Raw genomic sequence first — 26469 nt, 5'->3', positions numbered from 1 at the left:
CACCAAATACATCTTGTATTAATTATTACACTGTGCTTTTCAGCACATCATTATGATTATATGTGCATGTTTGTTTTTGTACTGTCTTGCTTCTCTGTTCTTTGTGTACACCTTTATGAACCATTCTCTTTAATAAAAGACTGGCTCTGGATCAGTCTCTATAAACACCACAGTATCACCTTCTGGCTGCACATCAGACAATAATTAATTTGCAGTTCCTGTATAGTTTATCTGAGATAAAAAAATAAGGGTGCTAAAGTGCTCAAAGACAAAATTGACTCAAAAGCTAGGCTTCAGAAAAGTGACATGTGTCAAAGAAAATCTTCAGAGACACCAAAACTACCAGAAATATATTTTTCTTGCCATTAAGGAGTAAAGTATATGCTTTTTAGCATAATTTTCAACAAATATTAACCTAAAAAACATACAACAGTTGTATGTTTTTCATTATTTGAAACCCAAAAAAACAGAAATAATTTGCTAGTTTCTTAAAAATGACCAAAAATGTTCCTAAAGCAGATGTCATCCCCTGAGCTCTCACATCAATAGTCCATTGATCCATTGATTTCCTGCAGTGCTGTTGTGGTTTAGCCAAGTAGGAGGGACGACCGCTCCAAGATGACCGCCATATTTCCTGTGCCCGAGAAGTCAATCTGAGGTCTACTCTTTACTATGTCTGGGCTACACTAGGGCCGTGTAAACACAATAAAAAATGTAGATGTTTTATCACTTAACGTATAGTTAGTTGTTCCATGCTCTTCAAATTTCCATATGAAGGATTGAGCTGGATTGAGCTGTTTAACCTGTCATTCATAGGTTGTCATTCACGAGAGGACCCAAATTTGGGTAACCTTTACTGTACAGTTGGATTTATCCTTAAAACTAGATTACACACAGATTTACAATTTAGGTGAATTTTAAAGCACTTGGTTGCACTGAGTTATATTTAGGGTTTTCAGTTTGAATGAGGCTGAATACAAGGTTTTTTTGGAACGGCAGCAGTATGAATCTATTGTTCACTGTGTTCCAGATTCATTACTGGGAAAGAGACAACCAGAACCAGACTGAGAAGATGAAGGTGATTTTTGTCCCAGATACCTGTGTTCACCTCACAAACCTGACCAGCTATACACCATATATGGTCACACTGACTGCCTTTAACACTGCTGGGGATGGACCTCCCAGTGACCCCCGCGGGGCACGGACCCTGCAGTCTGGTAGGAATTTCGTTACAACTCAGTTCCCTGAAAACTAAACTGTAAGGCAGCGTGTTCTCTGATCTCCCTGGTCTGTTTGTTCCGCAGCGCCCAGCCAGCCAAGCTACCTGACCTTCTCTGAAGTGACGGGGGGGAGTGTCAACGTGTCCTGGGGAGCTCCACTCACTCCCAATGGACAAGTAGAAGGCTACCGGGTCATCTATCAGCCCACCGCTCCTGTACAAGGTATGCACAAAAACAGACACTCACTCATTGAAGGGCATGTCTGATGTTACAAAGTGGTTTCTCCTCAAAAATCTGCAGGAGTGAGTAAAGTGGTGACAGTTGATGTGAAAGGGAGCTGGCAGCGATGGCTAAAAGTTCGAGATCTGATCAAAGGAGCAACGTATATGTTTGGGGTTCAAGCTCTCACAGTCAGCTACGGATCAGCAGTGGAAGCAAACATCACAGCTCGACCTGTGAAAGGTGAGCAGAGCTGACAGAAATCTCTACATGTTGTCACTTTAGACTTTGCTTCAACTCAAATTATTTTATTTAGAGTATTAAACATTCAAAGTATCTTTTGGTGTTTTGTTAAGCAAAACACCAAAAGATACTATCACCAGCTGAATTTTTTTTTTTAAATTAAGATTTGACTTTACCTGCAAAAATATATGTTTTTTATCAATATAAGGGTATAAAGTTTACATACAAGTAACCTTTAAATATGGGTCCCAAGGTATACAGTTAAGTCCAAAATTATTCATACCCCCAGCAGATTTTATTTTACATTTATTTTTAAAATAAAATAAGGAGGAGACTTTAGTTTCCATTTTGGATTCTCCTTCAGATTCAAATCTGGACTCTCCCAAAAGTTAACATTACTTCACACCAGAAATTAAGTGTAATTGGGTATTTGACGTCGAGAGGAGCCAGATGAGGTGGCTTGGGGTTAGGATGCCTCCTGGACGCCTTCCTGGTGAGGTGTTCCGAGCACGTCCCACCAGTAGGAGACCCTGGGGAAGACCCAGGACACGCTGGAGGGACTATGTTTTCTCAGCTGGCCTGGGAATGCCTTGGGATTCCCCTGGAGGAGCTGGAACAAGGAAAGAGCCTTCTTAGGCTGCTACCACCGCAACCTGACCCCGGATAAGCTGGGCTGGGCTGGGCTGGGCTATTTTTGACCTGTTCTTGGCAGAAATGGTTGCTCATTTAAACTGGTTCCTCCATTCTTCTTTGTTTTCAGCATTCCTTACAAATGTCCAACAAGGTTTTGGCCAGTACAATTAATCATTCACTATATTTATATAGTGCCAGTTTACAACAAATGTCATTTCAAGGCATTTTACAAAAAAATATTTCAATTTAATCACATATACATTCCAATTGATCCTAGTTATCAAACAGTGCAGTATGCTCAGTTAATCACTCAACATATTGAAAGGTTTCTATCTAAAGAAACACAGGATAATGTATTGAATTGTATTGAACCAAACGTGAAGTACCAACCTCTGCCCCTTCCCCTCCTGACACAAATGGAAACAAAGTGGAAATTAATACTTATTGTTATTATCAGGCCAGTTTTATTTATCGGACCAATACTGATATGTTAAAAAATGACTAATACCAGTCGATAGTGATGTTAGTGCCGATGTATTATGCATTGCTAATAAATTATAGGTAGGATTAAACTAATTTCTGTGGGTTGATTCCCAGGAAAACAACACAAATCAGTACCATGTCTACATGTGAATGTGTTCTTTTGATACTAAAGGGTCCCCTGGGCCACCGGTGGAAATGTCTATCACCAAGACATCATCTGCTCTCACCATCCACTGGTCAGAGGGAGACATGGGTGCAGCTCCTGTTACTGGTTACGTTGTGGAGGCGCGTCCCTCAGGTGAGCTCTGTTGCTCATTGCTTCGACCTTTGCACTGTCTGCACTGATTCTTTTACTTACTCAAACTAAACTGTTCTGAGTGGCAAGTCTCTGCATATCCCATGGTGCAAATCAAGTCAGGCACAATTAAAGATCTGTGTGCGTGTGTGTGTGTGTGTGCGTGCGTGCGTGCGTGCGTGCGTGCGTGCGTGCGTGCGTGCGTGTGTGTGTGTGAGTGTGTGGGCACATGGGTGCGTGTGTGTGTAGGTGTGTGTGTAATGCAGGAAAGGAAAGAGCTTCACCACTCTGCAGGAGAGCAATTGTAGTCTTTGATTGAATTTTTCTTCTGCTAACAATGAATAAGCCTCTTTATTAAAAACCGTAACAGCAATTACTGCCTCCACCACAATATTGTTACCATCTAAAATGTATCATTCTTACTCACAGCTAACAGTTCTATCCATCCACTTGTGTTAATGAAACCTGTATTCCTGTAGATGAGGGAGTCTGGGATTCCTTCATCCGACTCCTCCCTCCAGCCAGCAGGTCCGTCTCCGTGCCACTGGAGCGTTTGAGGTCAGGGGTCAGCTATGAGTTCAGAGTCATTGCTGTGAATCGCTATGGTTACGGACAGCCAAGCGCACCCTCCGTGGCTCTTGCTGGTAAACACACACCACTGGAGATAATGCTGGGAAAGTTTACAGTAGATCCAGCCTGATGGATGCAGCATAGAACAGGACGATACTGAGGTGATTGGGCTTTTGCCTCTACGTAAAGGCAGAACTGCTTCAGCTGCAGCCTGTGTAACAGGTCAAACAGAAATCTAACCTCAGATGCTTATCAGTTATCTTTCAACATTTAGTTAGCGCTTCTGATGAAAAGATCAGAGGAACAGACACTTAGAGTTGTCTTTATTTTCAAAGGATTTGCTGCAGCATTTTACTTTTTGTATTCTAAATACACAATATCCTGAATGAGTGTAAAATAAAATAAAAAACACTACTGTGCTGTTAAAGGGGCAAAGTTATGTAAAGTCAATTACTTTTCTGTGCTTTACATGAGGTTATAATGTTAATCCTTCATTAAAAACATACCGGGAGTGTTCCCTTCTTTCATCCATGTTTAAGAAATCCTTCAAATCTCCCACGGCAACCATTCAACTGTTTATGCAGTTGAATAGTTGAATGCAATTGTACCTCCTCAAAGAGCAGACCTCCCCGCAACTTCCTCCTTCAGACTGGCTAGCAGCAATTAGTAAACACCTGATGGAACTGTGCATCTGCAAAGTCTGATTTCATTTGGCAAAAACGTTGTTTCAGGGTTAATAGAGGAGCCATGTTGTGATGAGTTCCTGAGTTTCAGAAAGAGCAGGAGTTTTTAATGAGACAAAGGCCCAATTTCAAGGCATTAAATTATGAAGTTGAATTTCTTTTAAGTCATATTTGATAGGCATAGCATTTTTATAACAAGTGACGGCAGCATAGTTCCTTGATTGTGCCATGATATGGCACTATGCCTGGAAAATACACAATACTGCCCTTTTAAAAAAATTTCCCCCTGACATTTTTTGTTTCTTTTTGTCCCACTAATGTGTTTCAGAACATTAAGCAAATTTTAATGTCAGAAAAGGACATTTAGTGTAAATACAAAAGACTTTTTTTATGCTGGAGCAGCAAAAGCCCTGATGTTGGTATCCATTGCTATTAAAAGTGGTTTGGAGTCACTTGGATCTTTAATATAAGTATATTGCCACAATGATTTGTTTGAATAATTTTGGGGGAAAAGTACATCAATGTGATTTTTTTTTTTTTTCACAAATTGCAAAGCATCGTCTACTATGATGTTTGGACAGCTTTTGCTCTGAAGAAAATATAAATTCACAGAATTGATGACAAATTATCTGAAATATTTTTGCAATTATATTATGGAGACTGGTATTTAAATAATTTCTTGATAGTAATGTGTGGCTGGGTAATTTTCCATCTTTGTTTTATCCCAGGGGTATAGCTTTTTATTTTTTTTCTGTTTTACAGATGGCCAAGTTGGGAGATGGGGATTTTTTTTTTTCTTTTGCGTTCCCTCACAATAATGTACTGATCAGTTCATGAGGCATAATTGAATACTGTAAGCCATTCTTACGGTGGCCATTGTACTTTCTACTATAATATAAGGCTTTTGTGAGGTTTTTCCATGCATATTAATATCTCGTTGTGAAATATCTGAAGTTTTATATCTTTTTCTTTTGGATAGAAATGCACCACAAACCTATGATATAAACAGAAATTTTCCGTAAGAAGAAAACAAATAAAAAAATACTTTTTATTAAAACTATTTGGACTATTTCTGAGTTATCGCAGGGTAATAAGTCAGTTTTGATTGTGTCTCTTTTGTGTTGGTAGTCTGAATAATTAAAGCAGGGGTGCTCAAGTCCAATCCTCAAGAGTTACCATCTTGCAATTTTTAGAAGCATTCTTGCTCCAACAGACCAGGATCAACTCTGAACAGGTCTGATAACGAACCATTCATTTGATTCAGGTTTGTTGGAGCAGGGAAGCATCTGAAAGCTGCAGGATGGTAGCTGTCGAGGACTGGACTTGAGCACCCCTGCTTTAAAGGGATGTTTTTATGTGCAGTTCCATCTCAGCCTTACACAGACAGACATAAACATGCAGTGAATAAATTGATTTTCAATCAGTTTTTTTGCACTAAAGAGTTAAGAATAAACACTGAGGTTCTTTAAATGTGTATACATTTGAAATTTTAAACTGACATCTGTGACCGTATACAAAATAGACCAGCAAATATTGCAGCAAGCATATTGTTAAATTCACTTTTGTAGCATTATATGTTCGATAGAATCAAGAATAAATCAGACATGTTTAATGTCCTAATCCATCTCTCTGCGTGCAGCATTGTCAGAGCGTCCTTTTTATGAAGAGTGGTGGTTCCTGCTGGTGATGGCTCTGGTGGGCCTCATCCTCATCCTGGTCCTGGTCTTTACTCTGCTCTTGCATGGACACAGCACCAAGTACAAGGCCTGTGGTACAGGTCTGTGCTTCTCTTATTCAACCTTTAAGTCTTTCAGGTGCCACAATTGTGCAGATGATGTTTGTCCATTTATTTTTATTCTTCAGACAAAACGCTGTCAGCTTTAGTAGCATCATTACCTAAACATAGTGATTCAGAATCGTCTGTTTTTATGACACTGAAAAGCTGAGACACTTTTGGGGCACCTATTCACGTGTTTGTTTGTAAAACTGCCTCCAGCTGCTTGTTGAGCTGAGAGGTGTAACCTTGTTCCTTCACTCTGATGAATCAGGACAGAGCCCACTCCCAAACATCTGACTGGATTTTTGTTTTCCTTACTTTAATTTATTATTCTTAAATGCTTTTATTTTAGTACAGAAATCTACTCAGACTTTTTGTAGTTTTGGGACTAGCTACATCACTTTGCACTTTTATTATTTAATTTTCCTTTGAGATTAATAAGATATTTTCAATTGAACCAAAGCCAAATAAATGATGGAGATTAGTTGAACCTAACTCCATTTGCTGCATTTCTTCAATCCTGAGCTTTGAAGATTTATTTTATATTCCATCCTCCTCTTTGAAACAGTGGAAAGCTGACTTTTGCTCCTCGTCTAGTCTTATTTGTCACAGCTCATGTTATTTTAACATCTTTAATTGCTGTACTATGTTAATATATTGACTATAATTACTATATTTAACCGTAAAGTTAGCCACTTCTGAAAATCAACACACATTTCCCTTTTCTAGAATACCATGTGGTGTTATAAAGGCATCACTTTTATAGCCCAAAGAAGTAGAAAGGCATGGAGTATTGATTAACATCTAATCAACATAAATAGCTTGATAATTAAACTAATAGATGCACAAAATTACTTAACTTGGATTTTCTTAGCATTGTCAGGGTGCTTGTGAATTATTTCTTTATGTTGAAATTTGTAATTGATTAACTTTCCGACATAATAGCAGATGAGAGGAAATTAACATAATTGTTGCAATTGCTTAACAGAAAGAAGAAAAGTTTTGTCCTTAATCACCCTCTGCCTTAAAAGGATCCATGTTTGGTTGTAACAATAGACTAACTGAGAAATATTTATTTTAGATGTAAAAGCAATACAGTAATAATACTGTAGGCTGTTTATTTTCTATAATTTTGAATAAAATTTGTCAAACAGATGATTACATTATGTGATAAGAAATTATGACTTGGGGATTTATTCAACCTTTTATTTTAATTGCAATTTATTTTTTTGTGAGAATGAGTCTGCTCACAGATAATCTGTGAAAAGATTGATCTCCTCCAGCTCCTTCTTGAGCTGCTGTTGCTGCAGCAAGGCCTTAGTGCTGTCAGTCAATGCTGCTAATCCATTCATGACATTCCTTGCTAGCTGCAGCATAGCAAAGAGCAAGGGGGATGAGCAGTGCTACATGAGATTGTGATTGACTGGGGTAAGCCCCTCCTCCTGCCTCTGATTGGTTGTTTCTAGTTAGCACTGGGAGCACTGGAAGGAGGCAGAGGAACTTGATTTTTTTTCTCACATATTTTCTGTCTCATTCCATACTGTCAGGACATGGTGACAGTTTCAACACATATGTATAAAAATAGCTGAATAGTGGAGGTAGAATTAAAAAAACTTGATGTCCTGCTGTATAGAAACAGTAATCTATTGGACCAGCTTCTTCAAATGTCCTTCTTTTTTTCTTATATTCCTGCAGGAAAGCACATTACTCCAGGGGAGGAGTCGGTAACCCTCGACAACGGTGGTTTTACTTCTCTGGAGCTAAACAGCAGAACACTCAACACCAAGAACTCCTTCCTCAAAAAGAATGGGAACAGGTTAGCTCTCTCAGAGGATTACATAGCACTAATCCTCATTGGAAGAAAAATAACAGTTTCATCATCCAAATTTGTGTCCAGATCTCCACCCAGGCCCAGTCCAGGTGGGCTCCACTATTCTGATGAAGATATCTGTAACAACTATAACGGAGCAGTGCTCACTGAAAGCACCACACTCACAGAGAAACCCACTGAGGTCTCTGAATCAGAGGTATCTGTGTTTTCTAGTCTGTCTTTATGGATGTGGCTTTCCAATGTTTGCCTCAGTTTAAGCTCCTCCTGTTTCTGTTTGGTGTAACTTTGTCTCAATATGTGCCACAATTTTACACCAGTGTGTCTGACTTATGAAGATCAGTTGGTTAGTGCCAGATATTTGATCACTAGTTTTTAACTGGCGTCTTTTTATCTACAGATTGTGTAGGTTAATTCCTCAGAGTTTATGTTTCTACTACTGTTAAGAAAGGAGCAAACGAATAGCTGTAGAGTGAGAAAGATTAATCCTTCACATTGTGCTTCAATCAGTTTTGGTTCTGGACTGAGTTCACGGAGCTGAATCCAGAATATGATATAAAGTATTCTAACAAGTCTGGAAAAGCAGGGAAAATATTTGTTTTCCCCCACTTTATTCCAAATTCTGTTCTCTAAATCTGCCCTTTATTTGTCAAGCCATTTGTCCATCTATTTTTCTACTTTCTTTCCATCTTTCCTTCCTTTTTTTTTTTTTCTGGTTTACTTTTGAAATTTATAAACTGCTAATGTATCTGCCATAAATTCACTTGGAACGTTTGTGTTCATACTTTCAAAATGACCAAAAAAAATTTACTGAAAATTCTGAAACCACTGTAACATGTCACCAAACAATTGTGATCGATGTGATCCTTACAATTCGGAAGCACTTTACATTTGGAAGAAAATCTGTCTGATATTGTCTGAGGTGTACAGTCAAAAGAAAGTGACAAGTATTTTCAGTCTTCAGTTTGTGTAGCATGTCTTCTGTCAAAAAAGCTGAAAAGAGAAATATAGATTCATGACTGATCTGATTTATTATAGTCCTCAAAGGGTTAGTCGGCAAAACAACATGAAGCTCTGCTAACAGGCTCTGACTCGTACAAAGCTTTTAGTCCAACAGAGGAAGCTGAAAAAAGCCAGGTTAATCTCAGTGAATATAGCTCTTAGAAGGCTATTTTAGATATTTGTTGTGGTATTATATTGCTGTGCTGTAACTTTGGTTTTATAGAATAGAATAGAATAGAATAGAATAGAATAGAATAGAATAGAATAGAATAGAATAATCTCTGATCATTGTATATAATAAAATTAAATTCCAGATATAACAAAAGGACTTCAAAGAATAATAAAAAAATCTAAACATTACTATATTAGACAAATACAGCATAATGAAAATAGAGCATATGTGCTGATTATATTGCATCTTTTATAGATATGTATCATATTACACAAGTCTCACACTTTAGTATAGTTCACATGCCTGGAACTTTGACATGCCATAAACTTCTGTGTATTTTCCTTGAGATGTACAGTTGAAACCAGAAGTTTACATTCACAGAATAGAAAGACACATGCGCCATTTTGTTTCTCACTATCTGAAGCTAAACCACTTTGTCTGAATGCTTTGCAACATTGTTAATTTGGAAGACCAATTTTTAACTTCCGGGCTGATGTCTTTAGATGTTTTCATCCAAATGTGGAAACATTATGGCCAAACAGATCAGGACATGACTCCAAAAATGAAAGTTACTGTCCCTGTGTGCATTTGCAAACTGCAATATGGCTTTTTAATGTTTCTTTTGAAGTCATGGCTGGCTGACTGACCAAGTTTGGTCTCATGTGACTAGAGCACATTCTCCCACATTGTTTGCTGTATCCCAACATGACTTGTGGTCAGTATTAATGTAACCCAGTTACTTTTTTCAAGTAACAAGTAAAATAAGGAACTACAATTAAAAAAAAAAAAAGTCATTAGATTACTGTTACTCCACACAAGCAGACTGTGATTTTGTTTGTAATCCTCTCATGACAATCATGTCTGTGTGTGCGTCATCACTGGTCATGGTAACAAACCAAAGCGTAAATCAGCAGCAAACAGTACAGAGTGCAGCAGAACAATGTAGCGTTTAATGCTTGGAAGCGCCATCATTAGCTGTTCGCTCTGTGTGGGAAGAAAACTTATCTCTAGTGAAAATTCTACTTCATATTTGAACAGTAGCCCCGAGAGCCCCCAGACCCTCTCACTGACTTGACCATTGCAGCTACCACATAGATTCCACAGGGCAAACCTCTGACAGCCCCTCTCCTGCTAAACAGGTGAAAAGAGATTTTTTAAAACTCATTACTAGTCTTCTCTCTACTTCAAAAACTGTTAAAAGATGGAAATGGTACTAATTCAGAGGACAGTCAGGAGATATCAATTTAAATTATTTTATATTATCACTGTATTTTACATCTATTTTGAATGAAAGAATGCAAACACAAAAATAATTATGCTTTGCATGGTTAGGAAGAAATATAGTTTAACAGAAGAGAGACTTGATTTTCTTTATCATGGAATGTGCAGAAGAAAATTCTTCAAATCAGACTTGCATTTCATTACATTTTTTGTGATGAAATGTACATTAAGTTACAAGCCAAACAAAAACAAGTAACTAAATAAAGTAATTAAAGTAATTAATTATTTTTAAAATAAGTAATCAGTAAAGTATTAACTGGATTATTCTCTTGGGAAAGTAATCAGTAATTACTTTCGAATTACTACTAAGTTGGCCAACACTCCTTGTGCCAAACCTCAAACATGACTTTTGCTCTTTCTTTCAATCCTGACTTTATTCTATCCATTCTGCATGAAGGCCAGAATTGCAGAATAAACAATCATTCTGTAAACGATAATTCACCTGAGCTGTGGATATAAAGATATGATAGAAAACTTTACCAGTTTGAATTATAGGCTGAAGTTGACTGCATTGCTAGGTGACTAGGGTCAATTAGAATGTATGATTGGATTGAGGTGACATGTTGTGAATTGCCTCTAACTATATAAATAAACCACTTATGTAGCTTTTTAAAAAATGATTTAATTTTATTTTATTTTATTCTATTTTATTTTATGTTATTTATTTTTTTATCTTTTTTATACATTTTAAACTCAGTTTGTTGTCTTGGATGTTATCTACAGATATTAGATTAAAGAGTGATCCCACTTTAAATTTTTTATATTCACTTTAAAATTAAGCACAACTTTGTGTTGTTTTGTCACACAGAATCTATGTATAATACAATGGAGTTTGTTGTGGTAATGTAATAAAAAGTAGTTAAAGAGAGACTTGATGCTTTATGTTGGAAGTCTGTTTGAAGAGACAGACTGAGATGATTGAGATCAACATGTTTATGACTTTGAGGGGACAAAAGTTTCTTCTTTAGATTTTAACAGCAGCTTGTAGCCATCATTTGGAGAAAAGTTTTCTGTGTCGGTTTGCCTTTGTTTTAATTAGCCTCTAGCGCCCTCCAGAGGGCAGCAGCTCAGATGTGTTGAGACGGAGTTTATTCTTCACTTTTTCCTTGAGCCAATGATCCTCTCAACGTATTTGGAAGCCTGCTTTTTATAGAGATTCAAATATGTTTTAAAATAGCAGGAAAATATCACAGAATAGCATTTTTTTCTGTACCAGTAATTTAGTTTTCCTGTCTTACTCTTGTTCCTGTCATAACTGGTAAGTTGAAAAGCATCCTGTTGTTTGTGTGCAGCTAACGGACAGCGACTACGAGGATGAACAGCCAAAGCACTCCTTTGTCAACCACTACATGAGCGACCCCACTTACTACAACTCCTGGAAACGGCAGCCCAAAGGCCTCAAAGGGACAGGGAGTCCTTTTGCTTACGACGAGTGTGCCACCGCTGACACAGAGCCCTACTATCAGACGGTGGTGACACAGCACAGCGCAGGGGGAGCTTACACACCCACAGGGCAGCCCGCGCACACACACATCAATCCCAACGCCAACCCACCGGGGTCACGCACTCCTGTGACAGGGTTTTCTTCCTTCGTTTGACTCTAGAGACAGTGTTTGCACAAAAATGCACAAACACACACACACACACACACACACATGCACACACACACACCCACACATGGAAGAAAGGGGGTGCTGCCATGTGTTTGGGCTGAAGGAACTGGGAACAAAGGAGCCGTCATGCCCCAAAGAACTAAACTCACACTCCTTACTCGCCTTCGTCTCTGCTCATGAAGACCCTGTGTTCAGTGTGTGCTCTTTTTCTTAGTGTGCTTAAATGCACCATTACATCCTCATTTTTCACAAATTCTCACCAGCTTACTCCTGTCTACTCCAGAGACTCTCCACAGAGAGCCGTAACGACTGTATTTATGTGTTGAGCCCATTAATGTCTTGCTAAGACCCCCCCTGGAGCTAAAGGAAGCTGGAACTTCTGCACAAAACTTCTCGTCTGTTTTCTGTACCTACACTTAAGTGTACAAGTCCCCACTTAACACCATCTCTGATGCACTATTTCAGCATCTCCAGCTGAGAGATGGGAACTTAAAGGCTGTGGGGGGGAAAAAAAAAACTACACACAAGTGAGCAGCTTTTTTCTTTTCCACAGACTGATCCATGCACACAAACGCAGCGCTGCCAGCTTTCAGATACCACAGCAGGCAAGAGAAGAAAGGAGAAAAATGTTTGATAATCACAGCTTTTTGAATCTGAAATGGACAGAGAGTGAGCATGAGCAGATGTTTTTCAGCACTTACCTGCAATGTCAGAGCGTTGAGCAGTTTGGGATAGTGATTTTTGAATTGAAATACAGTACTTTGAAATATGTTCACATTTTGTCACATTGCAACCTCAAAATTCAGCTTGTATTATTAGGATTTTGTATGACAGACTATTACAAAGTGGTGCATACTTGGAAAATTGAAAGAAAAAGGATAGTTTGCAAACTTCTCAAAGAAAAACAAAGTGTGCTACACATTTGTATTCAGTCTCCTTGCATCAGAACTTTTGCTGCAGCCACAGCTGCACAACTTGCAAATCTACAGATTAAAAGTAGTAAAAACATCTGCTGCTCAGACAGGATGGAGAGCAGCTGTAAACATCCTTTTCAAGTCTTGGATTAAATTTACATCTGGACTTTGACTGAGCCATTCATGATAAGACACGATCTAAACCATGTGTTGTAGCTCTGGATGTTTGCTTAGGGAGGTGCGGTTGGGAGGCTAACCCTAGCCCTTTTTTTGCTATCCTGTTTCTGCTGGAGAAGCATCCCCAAAAAATAATGCTGCCACCGTCCTGTGAGTGCATTCAGGTTGATGTGCAGTTTTAGTTGTCTTATAACCCCAACTCCAATGAAGTTTCAACCTATATTCAGTTCAATTCACTACAAAGACACAATAATGTTCAAACAGGTAAACTTTTTTTTCTCCTAATGTTCACTTATTTGGATTTGATGTCTGCAACACATTCCAATGAAGTTGAGACATTGTTTTACACAGTAACATCCGAACATCACTAGAATTGGGTTTATTTAAACATTATATTTACAATTTACATTACATGTAAATTTTGGGATCATCTGACATCATCCACAGGTTTGCTTTGGCCTCTATGCTGGTTCTATTTTTAGTTGGTGGACTGAACAGAGCTCTGTGAGTTTTTCAAAAATTGGGATTGTTTTATAAACCAACCCTGCTTTAAACTCCTCCACAGCTTCTCCATGACCTGTCAGCTGGGTTCTTTGGTCTTCATGCATTTATACTAACAAGAAATTACTCCCAGGTGGACTACATTTACTAAGTATTTGACACTGGATTTTATTTATGGGTATCAGAGTGAAGAGGGTTAATAAAAAAATAAAAACAGCACACCATAATTAAATTATTTTTGTTCAAATTTTTTACATCATTTACCCTTTTTTGTACTATTCTATGTTTGTCCAACCCCTAACCTCCTACCTCTGGAGTTTGTGCTTTTAATGTCACAAATGTTAAAAATGTTAGACATATTAATACTTTTACAAGGTATATATGGAAAAATTAGTTTTTTGTTTTTGTTTTTTTACTGTGTACTGCCTGTCCTCCTTTTATCGCAGCTTCCTAAGCCATAATGCTTGCACTGAGCTGAAGCCCCAAACATTTCATCTTCATTTTGCTGAGATGTCATTTTGTTTGTCCAGGTTTTGGGTGCGACATGCGTGCCTACAAGCTAACGTGTGAAACAGCTCTGTGCTCACTAAGCCTGGCTAATATCTGTGAAGTTCACTGCACAGCAACATGTGCCATAGTGTGTGTGTGTGTTTGTGTTTTTAAGATGGATTTTGTACATTTAAGCCCTTTTTACTTCTGTGTTTTATGTAGTTCTGATGTTTATTTAGTTTGATTCAAGCATAAAAAGAACACAGCAGGAAGTGCATTGGCTGATGGAGGGAAAACGGGTCTGATTTCACATTTTTAAAAAATCCAGAAAAATGGACAGAGGAGGGAGCAAGTTTACAGATGCTTGTTGAGCATTGTTCAGATTTGAATGGTGGAGCTCCCACAGGCTGAACCTTGGTTTAACTTTCAGGTATTAGGTGACTGATACTCTCTGATCTGTTTCTACACATGTAAACAAAATCCATCTGTAAGTTTTTGGTTCTGATTGATTTAAAGGTTCTCTGGCCAAGCAGCAGTGTTTCTGACTCTGACATGTTTATTTTCAGCTCCATACAGTGTGAATAAATGGTCATTGTATAACAGCGTGTTAGTGAGTTTGTAAAAAGGAAGTGCACATTATTACATAGACAGAATTGCAGATGTGGTCCAAGATATCAAAGTAAAACTGTTGTTCTGAAAAGTTAAAGGAGTAACAGAGGAAAGACACATCAGAAAGAAATGTTGAACAGGTAACTGAATTATTAAACAATGAGGCAAGAGCTAATTACACTGAAAAATGTTGCACTTATCACCATGCTGGTGTTTGCTTTTTAGTCTCAGAGTTAAAAGTGCAATCACTACTTTGATTACACAAGAATAACAAAAATATGCATCTAAACTTAAAATCAAAGTACTAAAATGAAAAATGCCTAAGTTATTGTTTGATAGTCTATAACATGGAACTTTCCATCTATAATTAATAGTAAATATAAATCAGTGAAAATGCTACCCTGCATTTATTACTCTCACAGCAGCTAAATGAAATGAAGTTTCCAGATTTACTGGCATTGATTAGCTATTCCTGAGTGACCGGAAGGTGGAACTTAATTATTGAAACCTCTGACATTAAGAACTTTTTTTCTCTTTGCATTTAAATTAAGTGTATTCTTCTTGAACTTTAATGTGCTCTCAACACTTTATATGTGTCTCCCACATCTGGCAAGAGATTAGTTTAGCCTGAAGGATTTTAAATCAATCCTTCCAACCAAGAAAAAAAGTGCTTTGTTTTATTTTTCTTTTTTTTCAGCTCTCAATAAATTCTTTCCCTAAGCTGATACAGAGGAAGACTCCAGAACTACCATCATCACTCTAAAGGTTCTGCTGGTCACTTTTACTTTTTTTCATCTTTAATATATCCTGGAACTGAAAGCAATCTGAGCTAACCGAGTGAAAACACAACATGCAGTGTGTTTGCAGACAGAGGCGGATCAGCAGAGCTTTTTACCAGGACCCTCTGTGTTTTCCTGCTGATGTCTGTCCCTAAACAACAAGAGGAGAGATGACTTAAACCTAAGAGTAAGCCTACGGCATGAACACCCAAATCTACGAGACTACTGGGATTTTAGATGGCTCTGTTGCAACGTCTCGGGTTCCAACTGGACAAACTGGAAATTTGACTGCAGGCATATTCCACCCAGGTAGTTGATTTGGAACAAGAAACAACAATAAGTGGTGGAGATGAAGAGTTGCTGCTTTGAAGCTTCAATAGAGGTTCAAGGCAGGTATTGCTTTTCAAACCAGTTTGGGGTATGTGTTTGGGATTATTGTCCTGTTAGACACCAAATTGTGTCAAAGTTCCTATCATCTAGCTGTACTGAGGTGAAGTAGAGTTCCATCCACTTTGTGCAGTGTACAAGAAAAACATTAAACCCAATGCCTCAGTAAACCCAATGTAGAACTTGCTGGATTGTAGATGATGACCATGGTGTTGAAGCAGCTTCCAGGTTATGGTGGGCTTGTGTTGGTGTTGAACCACTTTCCTTTAATGAAAGAAAACAGAAATGGAAATCTGGCAATCAATGAATCAGGGGTTGTGGGAGGTAAAGGGTGGGGGCATCTGCTGCAATGGGAGTAAGTGAGACTGATTAAATAAATATGGAAGAGCTATGATGGAGCATCGTCTGAGAGATGGAGGTGAAGAGATGACATAACACTCAGGGATCAGGTATTGGCCATAACTAAACTGAATATGACTAAACATCTAAGTACCAAGGAGTGCAACACAGAGAAATAATCATGCACACACACACACACAAATACCAAAAAGCAAATTAGACTGTGGGTGGAACAGAACAAAACCACAAGAAGAAAACAGAATCCTTCAACTCATGGCAGTATGGTATTGATGCCAGCAAGCAGATGTGATCGTCAGATTGTATCTGTAAGTGAGATATTTTTCTGTGCAACTGAAGCCAAATCTTACATTTTTCAAAAAATTGCAGTCTCTTTTGGCATATTCAAGAGAAATACTTAAATATGCCTTCATTTTTCCTACTATCAAATCCTACTATCAAACAAAATTGATTATGGAAACAATGTACATGGTTTTCTGCTGTGTCTGAGCTGGCCTGACGTGGTGAGGCTATTTTAAACAGGAGAAGAAGTTTCTCCACTGATCAAACATGAAGTGAGTAACAAGGAGCTAATCTGCTCAGGCTGAGTTAATCCCTCACAAATTAATTTCATCAACTTTGCCCCTAAACATAGACAGGAAAACACCTGACATATAAATTGCTGATTAGCATGACAACCTATTGACTCTGATTAAACCCCTCAGTATAAGTGCAAACAAAGGGAGAGCACTCAGAGCCGACATTCTTACAGATGTCACACATTGTGACTTGTTAAAATTGGTAAAAGCTTTTTCCATTTTTAAATTGGATTTTCTCTAATCTTCCTGCTTTGTGTTATTTTGTGACATGTTCAAACACATCATCAAACACGTCTGAGCATTGCTAGTCATTTTTGGTCTTACAGCTTGAACACATTAAAAACTTTTTAAATCACATTTTACGTTACATTTCACTGTAACTTTGCTAACCCCCCAAATTTGCTCTTAAAAAATTTCTCTGTTTAGTGTCCCCCCAATAACAAAATGTGATTTCCTCCCCTGGCTTAAGCATGGAATTTGCTGCAGTTCACTAGCAGTGAGTTTTAGAGATTTTTAATCTCACTTACAATCATTTACAAAATGTGTGATGGCAAGATAAATTTGGATCAATTTCTGACTTTTTTTTTTTACTTAGCTCTATCATCATTCTATGTACACCCTGCATTGATCCCATTGAATACGTTTGTTCAAATCAAAGGTTGAATTTTGCACACCTTTTCACTGCAAAACCTTGATACTGGATCGGTGCATGTTTTGGTGATTAGATGTTCACATCAAAAACCAGTAAACAAAAACACAGTATTCTAGATATTTTAAAATAAAAAATCTTTAAATTGAATTTTTGTGCTTAGAAACGGATTAGTAGAAATTAGTAGAAATGTGTTTTTCTCTTAATATTTAAATGACAAAAACTGAAAATCAGAAGTAAAGATAAACTTTTTTTCTGGGGATATATTCTGGTGTAATAATCTACACCTTAATCAGAATATGCTTCACCCGAGACATCGCTGCCTTTAACAATCTGCGTGACATTTTGAAATCATGTAAAATATGACTTAAAAAAAAAGATTTTATGTTTGTTTTGAGATTGATTTTTTGTTAGGGGAATATCTTTGAGGTAAAACAGAGTACAATTTAAAAATTTCCCTTTCTATTCAGCTTACTGTATTTGTATTTCTAGTCATTCAAGTTTTAATACAGAAACACACAAAAAATCTAGTATTTCAGTTTAAAAGGAATATTACAGAATGTATTATTATTATTATTATTATTATTTATTACATGTCTACATCATATGCACTGACGCCATTGTCACAAAACCTGAATTTATCTGAAGGTTTTTTAATTAACCTTTTTCAGTATACTGTTTGCCGTCCACTGGCTCCTTGACACCAGGCGTCGCTGTAGGGCGCTGACACGTGAGAGGAAGCTGTTCTAAGAGCTCGCTTGGTCTCCGGAAACAGTATTGGGAGTGTAACGGGCTTGTTTCTACGATTGCCTCTAATTTAGCTGCTTTCCAGCTCCGCTTATCGACCTAACGCCGCAGCATTACTGTCGACTCATTAAAATCTGCAGCGCAGTTAGAGCTACGAACTCTAACTAACGGCAGCCGCTCGGAGCTGAGGCGATGCAAGTGTGTGTGTGGAGGTCTGAACACGTCGTGAGTTGTGACACCCCTTTACCCCCTCTTTGTGGTGTGGTGAGTTTTCCTGTGCTCCGTTTCGTCAACGTTTTGTCCTGCTCAGTTTTTCATTATATATTTGCACCCTTGTTATGTGCAATCTGTCCTGTAGGAGACAGAAGACAGCCTTTATAAACCTTTGTGGTGTTTATAAAGGGGGAAAGGGATGTAGGAGTTGTAGGTTGGGTGTCCTTGTCTCATTCATTTTACAGCTGTTTAAAACATGGAGCAGATCCAGTTGCAAGAATTATATGATATGACTCCATCGTTTTATGCTCCATCTGAATCACGTTTAAACAAATGTGGCTTTTAAAGATGGCAGTAGATGAAGTTAGTTTTAAAATGAATGTCATTATTGACGTTAATCCACAGACTACGTAACAACTGTTAATCGCTAATCAATTGTCATAAATTCTAATCGAAGAGAATCTTGTCTTTTTTTCACTAAAGAAATACGTTTTGATAGGTCCTTGTTTAATCCAAGTGTTTCTAAACTCTGGTCTTCATGGCAAACTGTCCTTCATGTTTTAGTTGTATTTACCCGATTCAAATGACCTCATAATCTCTTCGGCATGCGATGTTGTTTTTTATTTCAAAAGGGACAATGTACCTGACATAATATGCCACAGTTAGCCAAAAAGACTAGTTTTCACCTGTACTTCCTCAAGCTACCATCAGTACAAATCACAGTGCAATACAGACAACAGCTTCTTCCAAAACATGAGAATAATAATGATACATTAAAAACATTTTTTTTATCTAAAAGACTATATCAAGTTACATAATTAAAAAGCCATAAACCACAAAAGTTCAACAATACATTAAAACAAATAAATAAAAATAGGAGTCACATGGCTCTTATTTGTTAACCCAAGAGCCATTCTTTTAAATTAGCAGCTGTTTGGTATTGAATTCCAGTCGTGAAAAGCTCTCACTCAAAATGAGTTCTGACCAAATGTACTCAGTCTAAGAGCTACAGCAAAGTCACTCTGATGGCCCTTATAGATGACGATGTGACAAGTTCTTCAAATGAATAAGATGCAAGACCATAAAAGAAAAGACCAAACAGAGATGTGCAAATATGGTCATATTTTCCCAACTCAACAAATGATGTTTTGTTAAAATATTGCAATGATGGTATCCTACAGGCTTTTTAAACTAAGATTTTATATATCCGTTTATAAAGTACCTCAACAGGCTGTTTAGTAAATGGGTTATCCTCCTCCCAGCTTGTTAAACAGTAAGTCAAGTAAGGCAAAATCATAGCATTTATGAATATTTTTGTAGCCAAGTTAGACAAACAGTATCTTGCACGTACCTGAAATATGCAAATTTAAACATAACTGTTTTTTGTTCTCATCTTACCTTAAGATTTAAATTTTAAATTGGTATCAAACACAATCCCAAAATATTTAAATTGTTTGACCAATGTGATCTTCTCTCTGCTTGTCTGGGTCAGGTGTAATTTGTCGTCTTTCAGTAGAATACATGCCAACTGTTTTAAAAACATTTAATTGAAGACGGGCATGCTGAAGCCAAGTGGATATTTGTACCATAGCATCAGTAAGTTTCCAAGCAATTTGTTTTTATTCTTACAATGTACATAGATGACAGTAACATTGGCATACAGTTGGATATCTACACTGTCACAAGCTGATGGGAGTTCATAAAAGATTAAGCTGCATAACAGTGGTGCAAGTATTGATCTATGTGGGATTCTATTAAGCGAGTATGCAGTTCTAAGTATCTAGCTATTTATTTACTTAAATGTATTATGTTCAGTCTGTCAGATAAGAACTAATAATTTAATTGTGGTTGGTGAAAAGCTAAACGTTGATAATGCAGAAATAAGGACTTTATGATTTACTGTATCAAATCTAAAATCTAAAAACACTGCCCCAACAATACTACCTTTATCTGAAGATGTTATAATTTCCTCTAGCCATTATGAATGTTTGGGATGAAAGCCAAATTACTTCATATGAAAATTACAAAATATGAAAATGGGCTATTATTAAGATATCCATTTTTCAGCTACCTTTGAAATTGTGCATAGGACCGATATGGAGCTGTAATTTTAAATATCTGTGGTCTTTCCAGATTGAAAGATGGGTGTAATAATAGCTGATTTTCATGCAATGGAAAAGGTACCACTCGAAATTTAAGAATTTATCAACTTACAAATAATGGGTGCTTATTACTGCTCAGCGCGTTGGGCATCTGAGAGGTCATGTCATATACATCTTTAACTTAAGCAAATCTATTATTTTTAGCACTTTAGATTTCCTTTAGGGAAAAAAATGGATAGATCATTTTAATAGGTATAGGATCAAGTGAAATTAACAATACTGAATGCAGAAAATAACTGTTCAAGGCCTCTACTATTTCACCAGGGTTCTATAGCAGTTTTCCTACCACTTTAAGTTTTAAACGTTTGAGAATTTAAAATGTGTGTCTGTTGGTTTCTTGTGTTGTTCCCACAAAATTTTAGAAATATGCTTGGCCTTTATAATAATATTAATAAAAAAAAGTTAGCTTTTGCCTTTTGAAGTGCTTTCACTTCTATGTTTCTTAAAGTAACAAATATTTTTTTGTCATTAATTAATTTTGATTTCAGGGCCTTTTTAAGGGCTGCATCTATTGATTTCATTAAAGCCAAAATATCTATTTATCCATGGCACGCTACTTCTGTTTCTATGTCTATTCCTTACATTTGTTACAAAACAGTTTATCTTTTGTAATTTTCTCAGCAATTTAACTATCTGCTTCCATATCTCTCTATTTAAAAGCTCTATTTATTTTTATTGCATCTATATGTAGGTATTTTGATAAATGAGAGAAAGAGAGAGAGAGAGAATTTTTTATATAGGTAGACTTTTTTTCATGTACATGGTGCTGCACGGTAGAGTAATGTTAAGCACTGTTGCCTTGAAACAAAAAAAAGTCCTGGCTTTAAATCTCAAAACTCTCTCACTACTGGTCCATACATTGGTTCTCTCCCAAACATAGACATAAGTCGTGTGTTAGGCTTATTAGAATTTGAGAATTCACTCTTGTTTGTTAGTGTATGTCCACGTGTGTACATTCTTATTTGTCCTGTATGTTTCTTTGATTGATTGATGTGGTTTACCCTTCCCCTTGAGTTCAAGTATATGTAATTTTGTTGAGCTTTAGCATATTAAAGTTAGTTCAAAATTGAATCTGATCTTTTTAATGTTAGAAAAACACACAGCCTAACTACACTATGTTTGTTTATTTTACAGTTCAGAAGACTAGTCTAAGAATTGTGAAACAGCAGAAGTTTGAAGACAGACTAAGGAACGTGACATCTTCAATCATCAAAGTTTATATAGGAGTTTCAATCAGCTCTTTCATGCTAAACCCACAATGTGTGACATTACTACAGAGTTAGCTTTGGCGGATGTGAAGGAAGAAGTTTCTTCAGAGCCACGCCCAGAACCTTTGTTCTTAATCCTGCCCCCACCTCCACCTTTCTCTCTGGCCCCAGGAGAGCTCACCATGCCCTGGCCAAAATGGCTTAAAGCTTTTGAACACTACGCTCAAGCATTCAGTGAAAAAGCATTTGGTGAAAAAGATATGGAGGACTCCAGTAAGCTGGTGCTTTTACGAAGTTTCCTGGGCCAAGAGGGACAGCGCGTCTATTCAACTCTGATTAGCAATCAGGCTACATATGCGGTTGCTATTTCAGAGCTTACTGCTCATTTTGGCTCTGATAATGCCACTCAGGCGCACCGCCTTAAGTTCCACCAAAGGGTTCAGATGCCTGGAGAGTCTGTAGATGAGTTTGTTACAGCCCTAAAAAATCTGCTGAGGCTTTGTCAGTATGGAAGGTACAAGAACAAACTTCTACTAGATCAGCTGATTGAGAAAACAAACAATCTGCAGTTCAGAGAGAAGCTACTGATGAGGAAAGACCGACTAACCTTGGCCAAGGCTCTGACTATTGCTAAAGAGGTAGAACCTTCTTCAAGTGGTTCTCAGCAGTTGGATTTTGATGAAGTGAGTGTGGATATTGGAGAGGATTTAGAGACTCCTGTTCAAATTAAACGCAAAAGAGGAAGACCTCGGATCGGGGAAGAAAAGGTTAAATTTAAGGCACCTCAACAAAAGCTCAAAAGAGGAAGGCCTCGGCTTGGGGAGAAAAAGGTTACATTAAAACTTCTTGTGACTGAGCATCAGCAAAAGCGCAAACGAGGAAGACCCCGGCTTGGGGAGAAAAAGGTTACATCAGAACTACTTGTGACTGAAGCCCAAAGAAAGTCTGATGAAATCAAAGATCAGAACTCTCACAGCAATGATATGATGTGTTGTAGTGGTGGATCCCAGACTTGTGATGAACTAGATAATGTTATCACCTCATCACCTCAGATGATGGAAGATGAAAAAAGCAACCAGTCAAGTTGCTGTGCCGAAGACAATGATGACAGTAAAGATGAAGACTTCTTCCCTCCTTCAACTAAGGGAAAAGACCTTTGCTGTTCCATCTGCATCAACAAATATTTCAAAACAGCAGACAAGCTCAACAGACACATGAGGACACACAGTGGTGAGAAACCATTCAAATGTCTTCTCTGCGATCTCACATTCAGTCAGTCTTACCACATGACCAGACACATGAGGAACCAGCATGCTGCGGGCCCATATATTTGCCCCACCTGCGGGGTAAGCCTGGAAAGCCTCGCAGAGTTATTTAAACACAAGAAGACGCACAAGCCACAAATCCTTTACTGCCCTGACTGTAATGAAATCTTCTTGAACAATGAAGATCTTCGTAATCATGTGAAGTCACACAAGAAAGACCTGTCTTCCCAAAAAGAGGGAGAAAGCAGTCAACAACAACCTCAGTGCATTGAAGTGAAAACTGAAGAATTATCGGATGTTTCTGTAGAAGCTTGTGAAGCTGCTGAGAGCCGTTGCCTGACTAAGGGTGTCAACTCAAAAGCTAACTCTGAAAAAGTTGTACTAAAGAAAACTAGAGACAATTCTTGTCCCATCTGTGTTGGGAGGCGCTTCAAAGGCCCAAACAAACTTGCTAGACACATGAGGACCCACACAAAGGAAAAACCCTTCAGTTGCCCCGTCTGCAACAAGACATTCAGCCAATCCTATCACATGACACGTCATGTGAGAATTCAGCATGGTCTAGGGCAGTACATCTGCCCTCACTGCGGGAAGAGTTTCACCACCTGGCTAGAACTAAAAATACACAAAAGGACTCATGCTCACATTGATCTTTTTTGTCTGGCATGTAATAAGCAGTTCAAAGAGAAGGGTGCACTGGAAAAGCATCTTAAACTACACAAAGCGGTTGAGCCCAGTCCTCGAAGCCTCATCTGTGGTGATTGCGGCAAAGAATTCGGCCGCCCGTATCATTTGAAGAGACACATCATGTCTCATCGTAAAGCTGCAAAGTCTGACTTTTACACATGTCCTGACTGCAAGCAAATATTTTACTTCCCTGAAGACCTCAACAAACACCTGGAGGATCATGTGAAGGAAAACAGTGGGACGTGTCCGAAATGCAACGAGAGGTTCGGCAGTGTGGAGGAACTCGAGACCCACATGCAGGTTCATCGGAAGTCTTTTCCTTGTGGTACCTGTGGGAAGAAGTTCAAAGTGGAGTATGCACTGAAGAAACACGAGGAAGGTCACCAGCATGATCAGTATTACTGTTCATTGTGTCAGAAACACTTCATGAAGCTATCTCATTATAAGAGACACGTACAGGTCCATGACAGACGAGAATCTAGATGTCCACACTGCAACGACGTCTTTCTAAAGCTTACAGCTTTCAAATATCACCTTCGGACGCACACTCTGGAAAGGCCATACCAGTGCAGTTGCTGCATTGAGACCTTCGAGCAGGAGGAGGAGTTGGAGCAGCACTGCCTCAAACACAGGAAGTTTAAGAAAGAGAGGCCTTATTCATGCACACGCTGTGACCTTGCTTACTCAACTTTGGTGGAACTGACTGAGCACATGATCTCTCACGAGGGAGAGCAGCCACAGACCTGTCCCTTTTGTGGCAAAACCTTCCTGAACAAGAACAAGCTGGAGCGCCACATAAGTATCCATACTGGCGAGAGGCCCCACCTGTGCTCCATCTGCGGCAATGGCTTCCCTTCAGCCGCCAGTCTCAAGCTGCATGTCTTCATTCACACTGGGGAGAAACCCTTCAAGTGCCTGCAGTGCAGCAAGAGCTTCAGCTCCTCCAGCGGCTTGCGTCTCCACAGCAGGCAGCACATGGATGAGCGGCCCAGCTACGAATGTCCGGAATGTGGCAGGACGTACGGCCGCCTGACAGAGCTGAAGATGCACCAGCGCTACCACACCGGGGATAAACCGTACGCATGCACCTGCTGTAGCAAACGCTTTATTAGTAAAGACAAGCTGAACGTTCACATGAGAACGCACACAGGAGAGAGACCCTTTTCCTGCCCTCACTGTGGGCAAACCTTTACACAAACTGGGGACAGAAACAGACACATCAGTAAATATCACCCTATGATCTAATAATTCTGCAGGATGTTTCCTGTGAAAATCACATTAGTAGTTTTGCATGCTTGTAGGTATACTTTTAGGACTGTAGTTGGATTCACTGTCATATTATTTGAGAACGTGCAAGAATCCAAATTGTATTGGAAGCATGTCTTCAATAAACGTAGTATGTGTCCACAGGTAATCCTAAACACAAGAACTGACAGATGTAGAGCTTGATAATTGAAAGGTGCTCTGCTTTTCTGAAACAAGAAACTAGTCATTGAGGTAACTAGTTCATCTCAACTTATTGTAAAAACATTTTGTAATGAAACAGTTGTTCAAGAAAATGTTTTTTCAAATATTTAAGATGCAAAAATCCTAACAGATAACTGTTGGTAAATATTAAAATATTGAAGGATAATGATCCTTTTGCGCTAATTAAATGCTAAGGACACATTGTTCAGTACAGGATTTCAAACCTGTTATGATGGAGGGTTATAGGTAAAGTATATTCCATAGATGTAAAGAAAAAAAAAATTGTCAGGCATTAGAAACTTTATACTTAACTTGGACTTGAAAAACATGACTTATAAACATATCTGATGGAGCTACAACTACACCCAGAGCACACACACACACATATATATATATATATCATGCAAACGTTATTTGTCTAATATGATATGTCATCATGTGACTGTAATAAAACACTACATTGAACAATCTGTAAGAAACTGGAGAAACTGGACAGACGAAGAAATGGAGGGAAATTGCATTTATTTTTCTCATTGTTGATTTTGTTTCTCTCCAACATTTTATGTTAATTTTGCTTTCTTTAATGTTTTAAACTTGCTTGTGGGGTTGCTATGTCAGCAAATATTTTATTACTGTTTTAACTAGACGTCATAAAAATAAAACTTAATTCACATAAACATTCTGTGTTGAGGTCATGTTTTGTAAAAGATTTGTATTTTTGGCTTGATGATATTGGATAATTTTTTAGGAATATTATTTTGAACTATCACTACTTGAGTAAAATTTGTGGATGCTCTGAGTAATGAAAAACATGTTTTAAACAAAATCCACCGTACACAGACCTACAGTTTATTATAGAGACCTCTTTTTGTACACCAACTTTCTACTGTGCCTTTTGTGCCATTTATAGATCTAGAAGATTTAGTAAAACATTATCGTGGGCTTCTAAGTTCCAAAACCAAAATATTTTCCTAGGTAGGCCATGGGTGGCAACATGTGGTTTGGTTCTCAAACACGTCCGACTTGTCCTTCCAAAGAAAAGAACTATATATTTTTATATACTTTAAGAAATAACTAAAAATCTGATGAAACTTAAATGAAAACAAAAGTTGACTTAATCTTAGTCTGATGTTTCAAGTCAAAATGAGGTATAAAAAAATTATAATTATAAATCAATCTCCTGTCCAGACTCCCATTTCCCACCCTGGTGTATTCTTAATCTCTTAAAATAATGGAAGGGTATCAATGGTACCAAAGTAAT

The 26469-nt window shown here is 37.9% G+C and overlaps 2 protein-coding genes across 3 annotated transcripts; both read left to right on the top strand.

The window, feature by feature from the left end:
• Positions 1-988: 988 nt before the first annotated feature.
• LOC106941178 (protein sidekick-1-like) lies at positions 989-14700 on the top strand. The gene is made up of 9 exons (XM_015024120.1): positions 989-1217; positions 1305-1442; positions 1521-1682; positions 2971-3096; positions 3573-3737; positions 5986-6123; positions 7819-7939; positions 8021-8150; positions 11699-14700. The coding sequence occupies exons 1-9, from the start codon at positions 1004-1006 to the stop codon at positions 12002-12004; spliced, it is 1500 nt and encodes a 499-aa protein (XP_014879606.1). The 5' UTR covers positions 989-1003; the 3' UTR covers positions 12005-14700.
• A 3463-nt stretch (positions 14701-18163) lies between these two features.
• On the top strand, positions 18164-25880 carry LOC106941177 (zinc finger protein 420-like). 2 transcript variants are annotated; one of them, XM_015024119.1, is made up of 2 exons: positions 18164-18431; positions 21716-25880. In XM_015024119.1, the coding sequence occupies exon 2, from the start codon at positions 21840-21842 to the stop codon at positions 24984-24986; it is 3147 nt and encodes a 1048-aa protein (XP_014879605.1). In that variant the 5' UTR covers positions 18164-18431; positions 21716-21839; the 3' UTR covers positions 24987-25880. The 2 variants fall into 2 exon arrangements, with proteins under 2 accessions (XP_014879605.1, XP_014879604.1); XM_015024118.1 differs by having other exon boundaries at positions 18164-18470.
• The last annotated feature ends 589 nt before the right edge of the window (positions 25881-26469 follow it).

Source organism: Poecilia latipinna, unplaced genomic scaffold, assembly GCF_001443285.1.
Source record: "Poecilia latipinna isolate Pla-1442-1.1 unplaced genomic scaffold, P_latipinna-1.0 Scaffold3530, whole genome shotgun sequence".
NCBI lineage: Eukaryota > Metazoa > Chordata > Actinopteri > Cyprinodontiformes > Poeciliidae > Poecilia > Poecilia latipinna.
This window is presented reverse-complemented; position numbering and strand designations above follow the sequence as displayed.

Coding starts and splice junctions, on each gene's coding strand:
- LOC106941178 (XM_015024120.1), top strand. CDS start 1,004: ATGAATCTATTGTTCACTGTGTTCCAGATTCATTACTGGGAAAGAGAC. Junction 3,738..5,985: donor ACCCTCCGTGGCTCTTGCTG/GTAAACACACAC, acceptor CTCTGCGTGCAG/CATTGTCAGAGCGTCCTTTT. Junction 7,940..8,020: donor CTCAAAAAGAATGGGAACAG/GTTAGCTCTCTC, acceptor ATTTGTGTCCAG/ATCTCCACCCAGGCCCAGTC.
- LOC106941177 (XM_015024119.1), top strand. CDS start 21,840: ATGTGTGACATTACTACAGAGTTAGCTTTGGCGGATGTGAAGGAAGAA.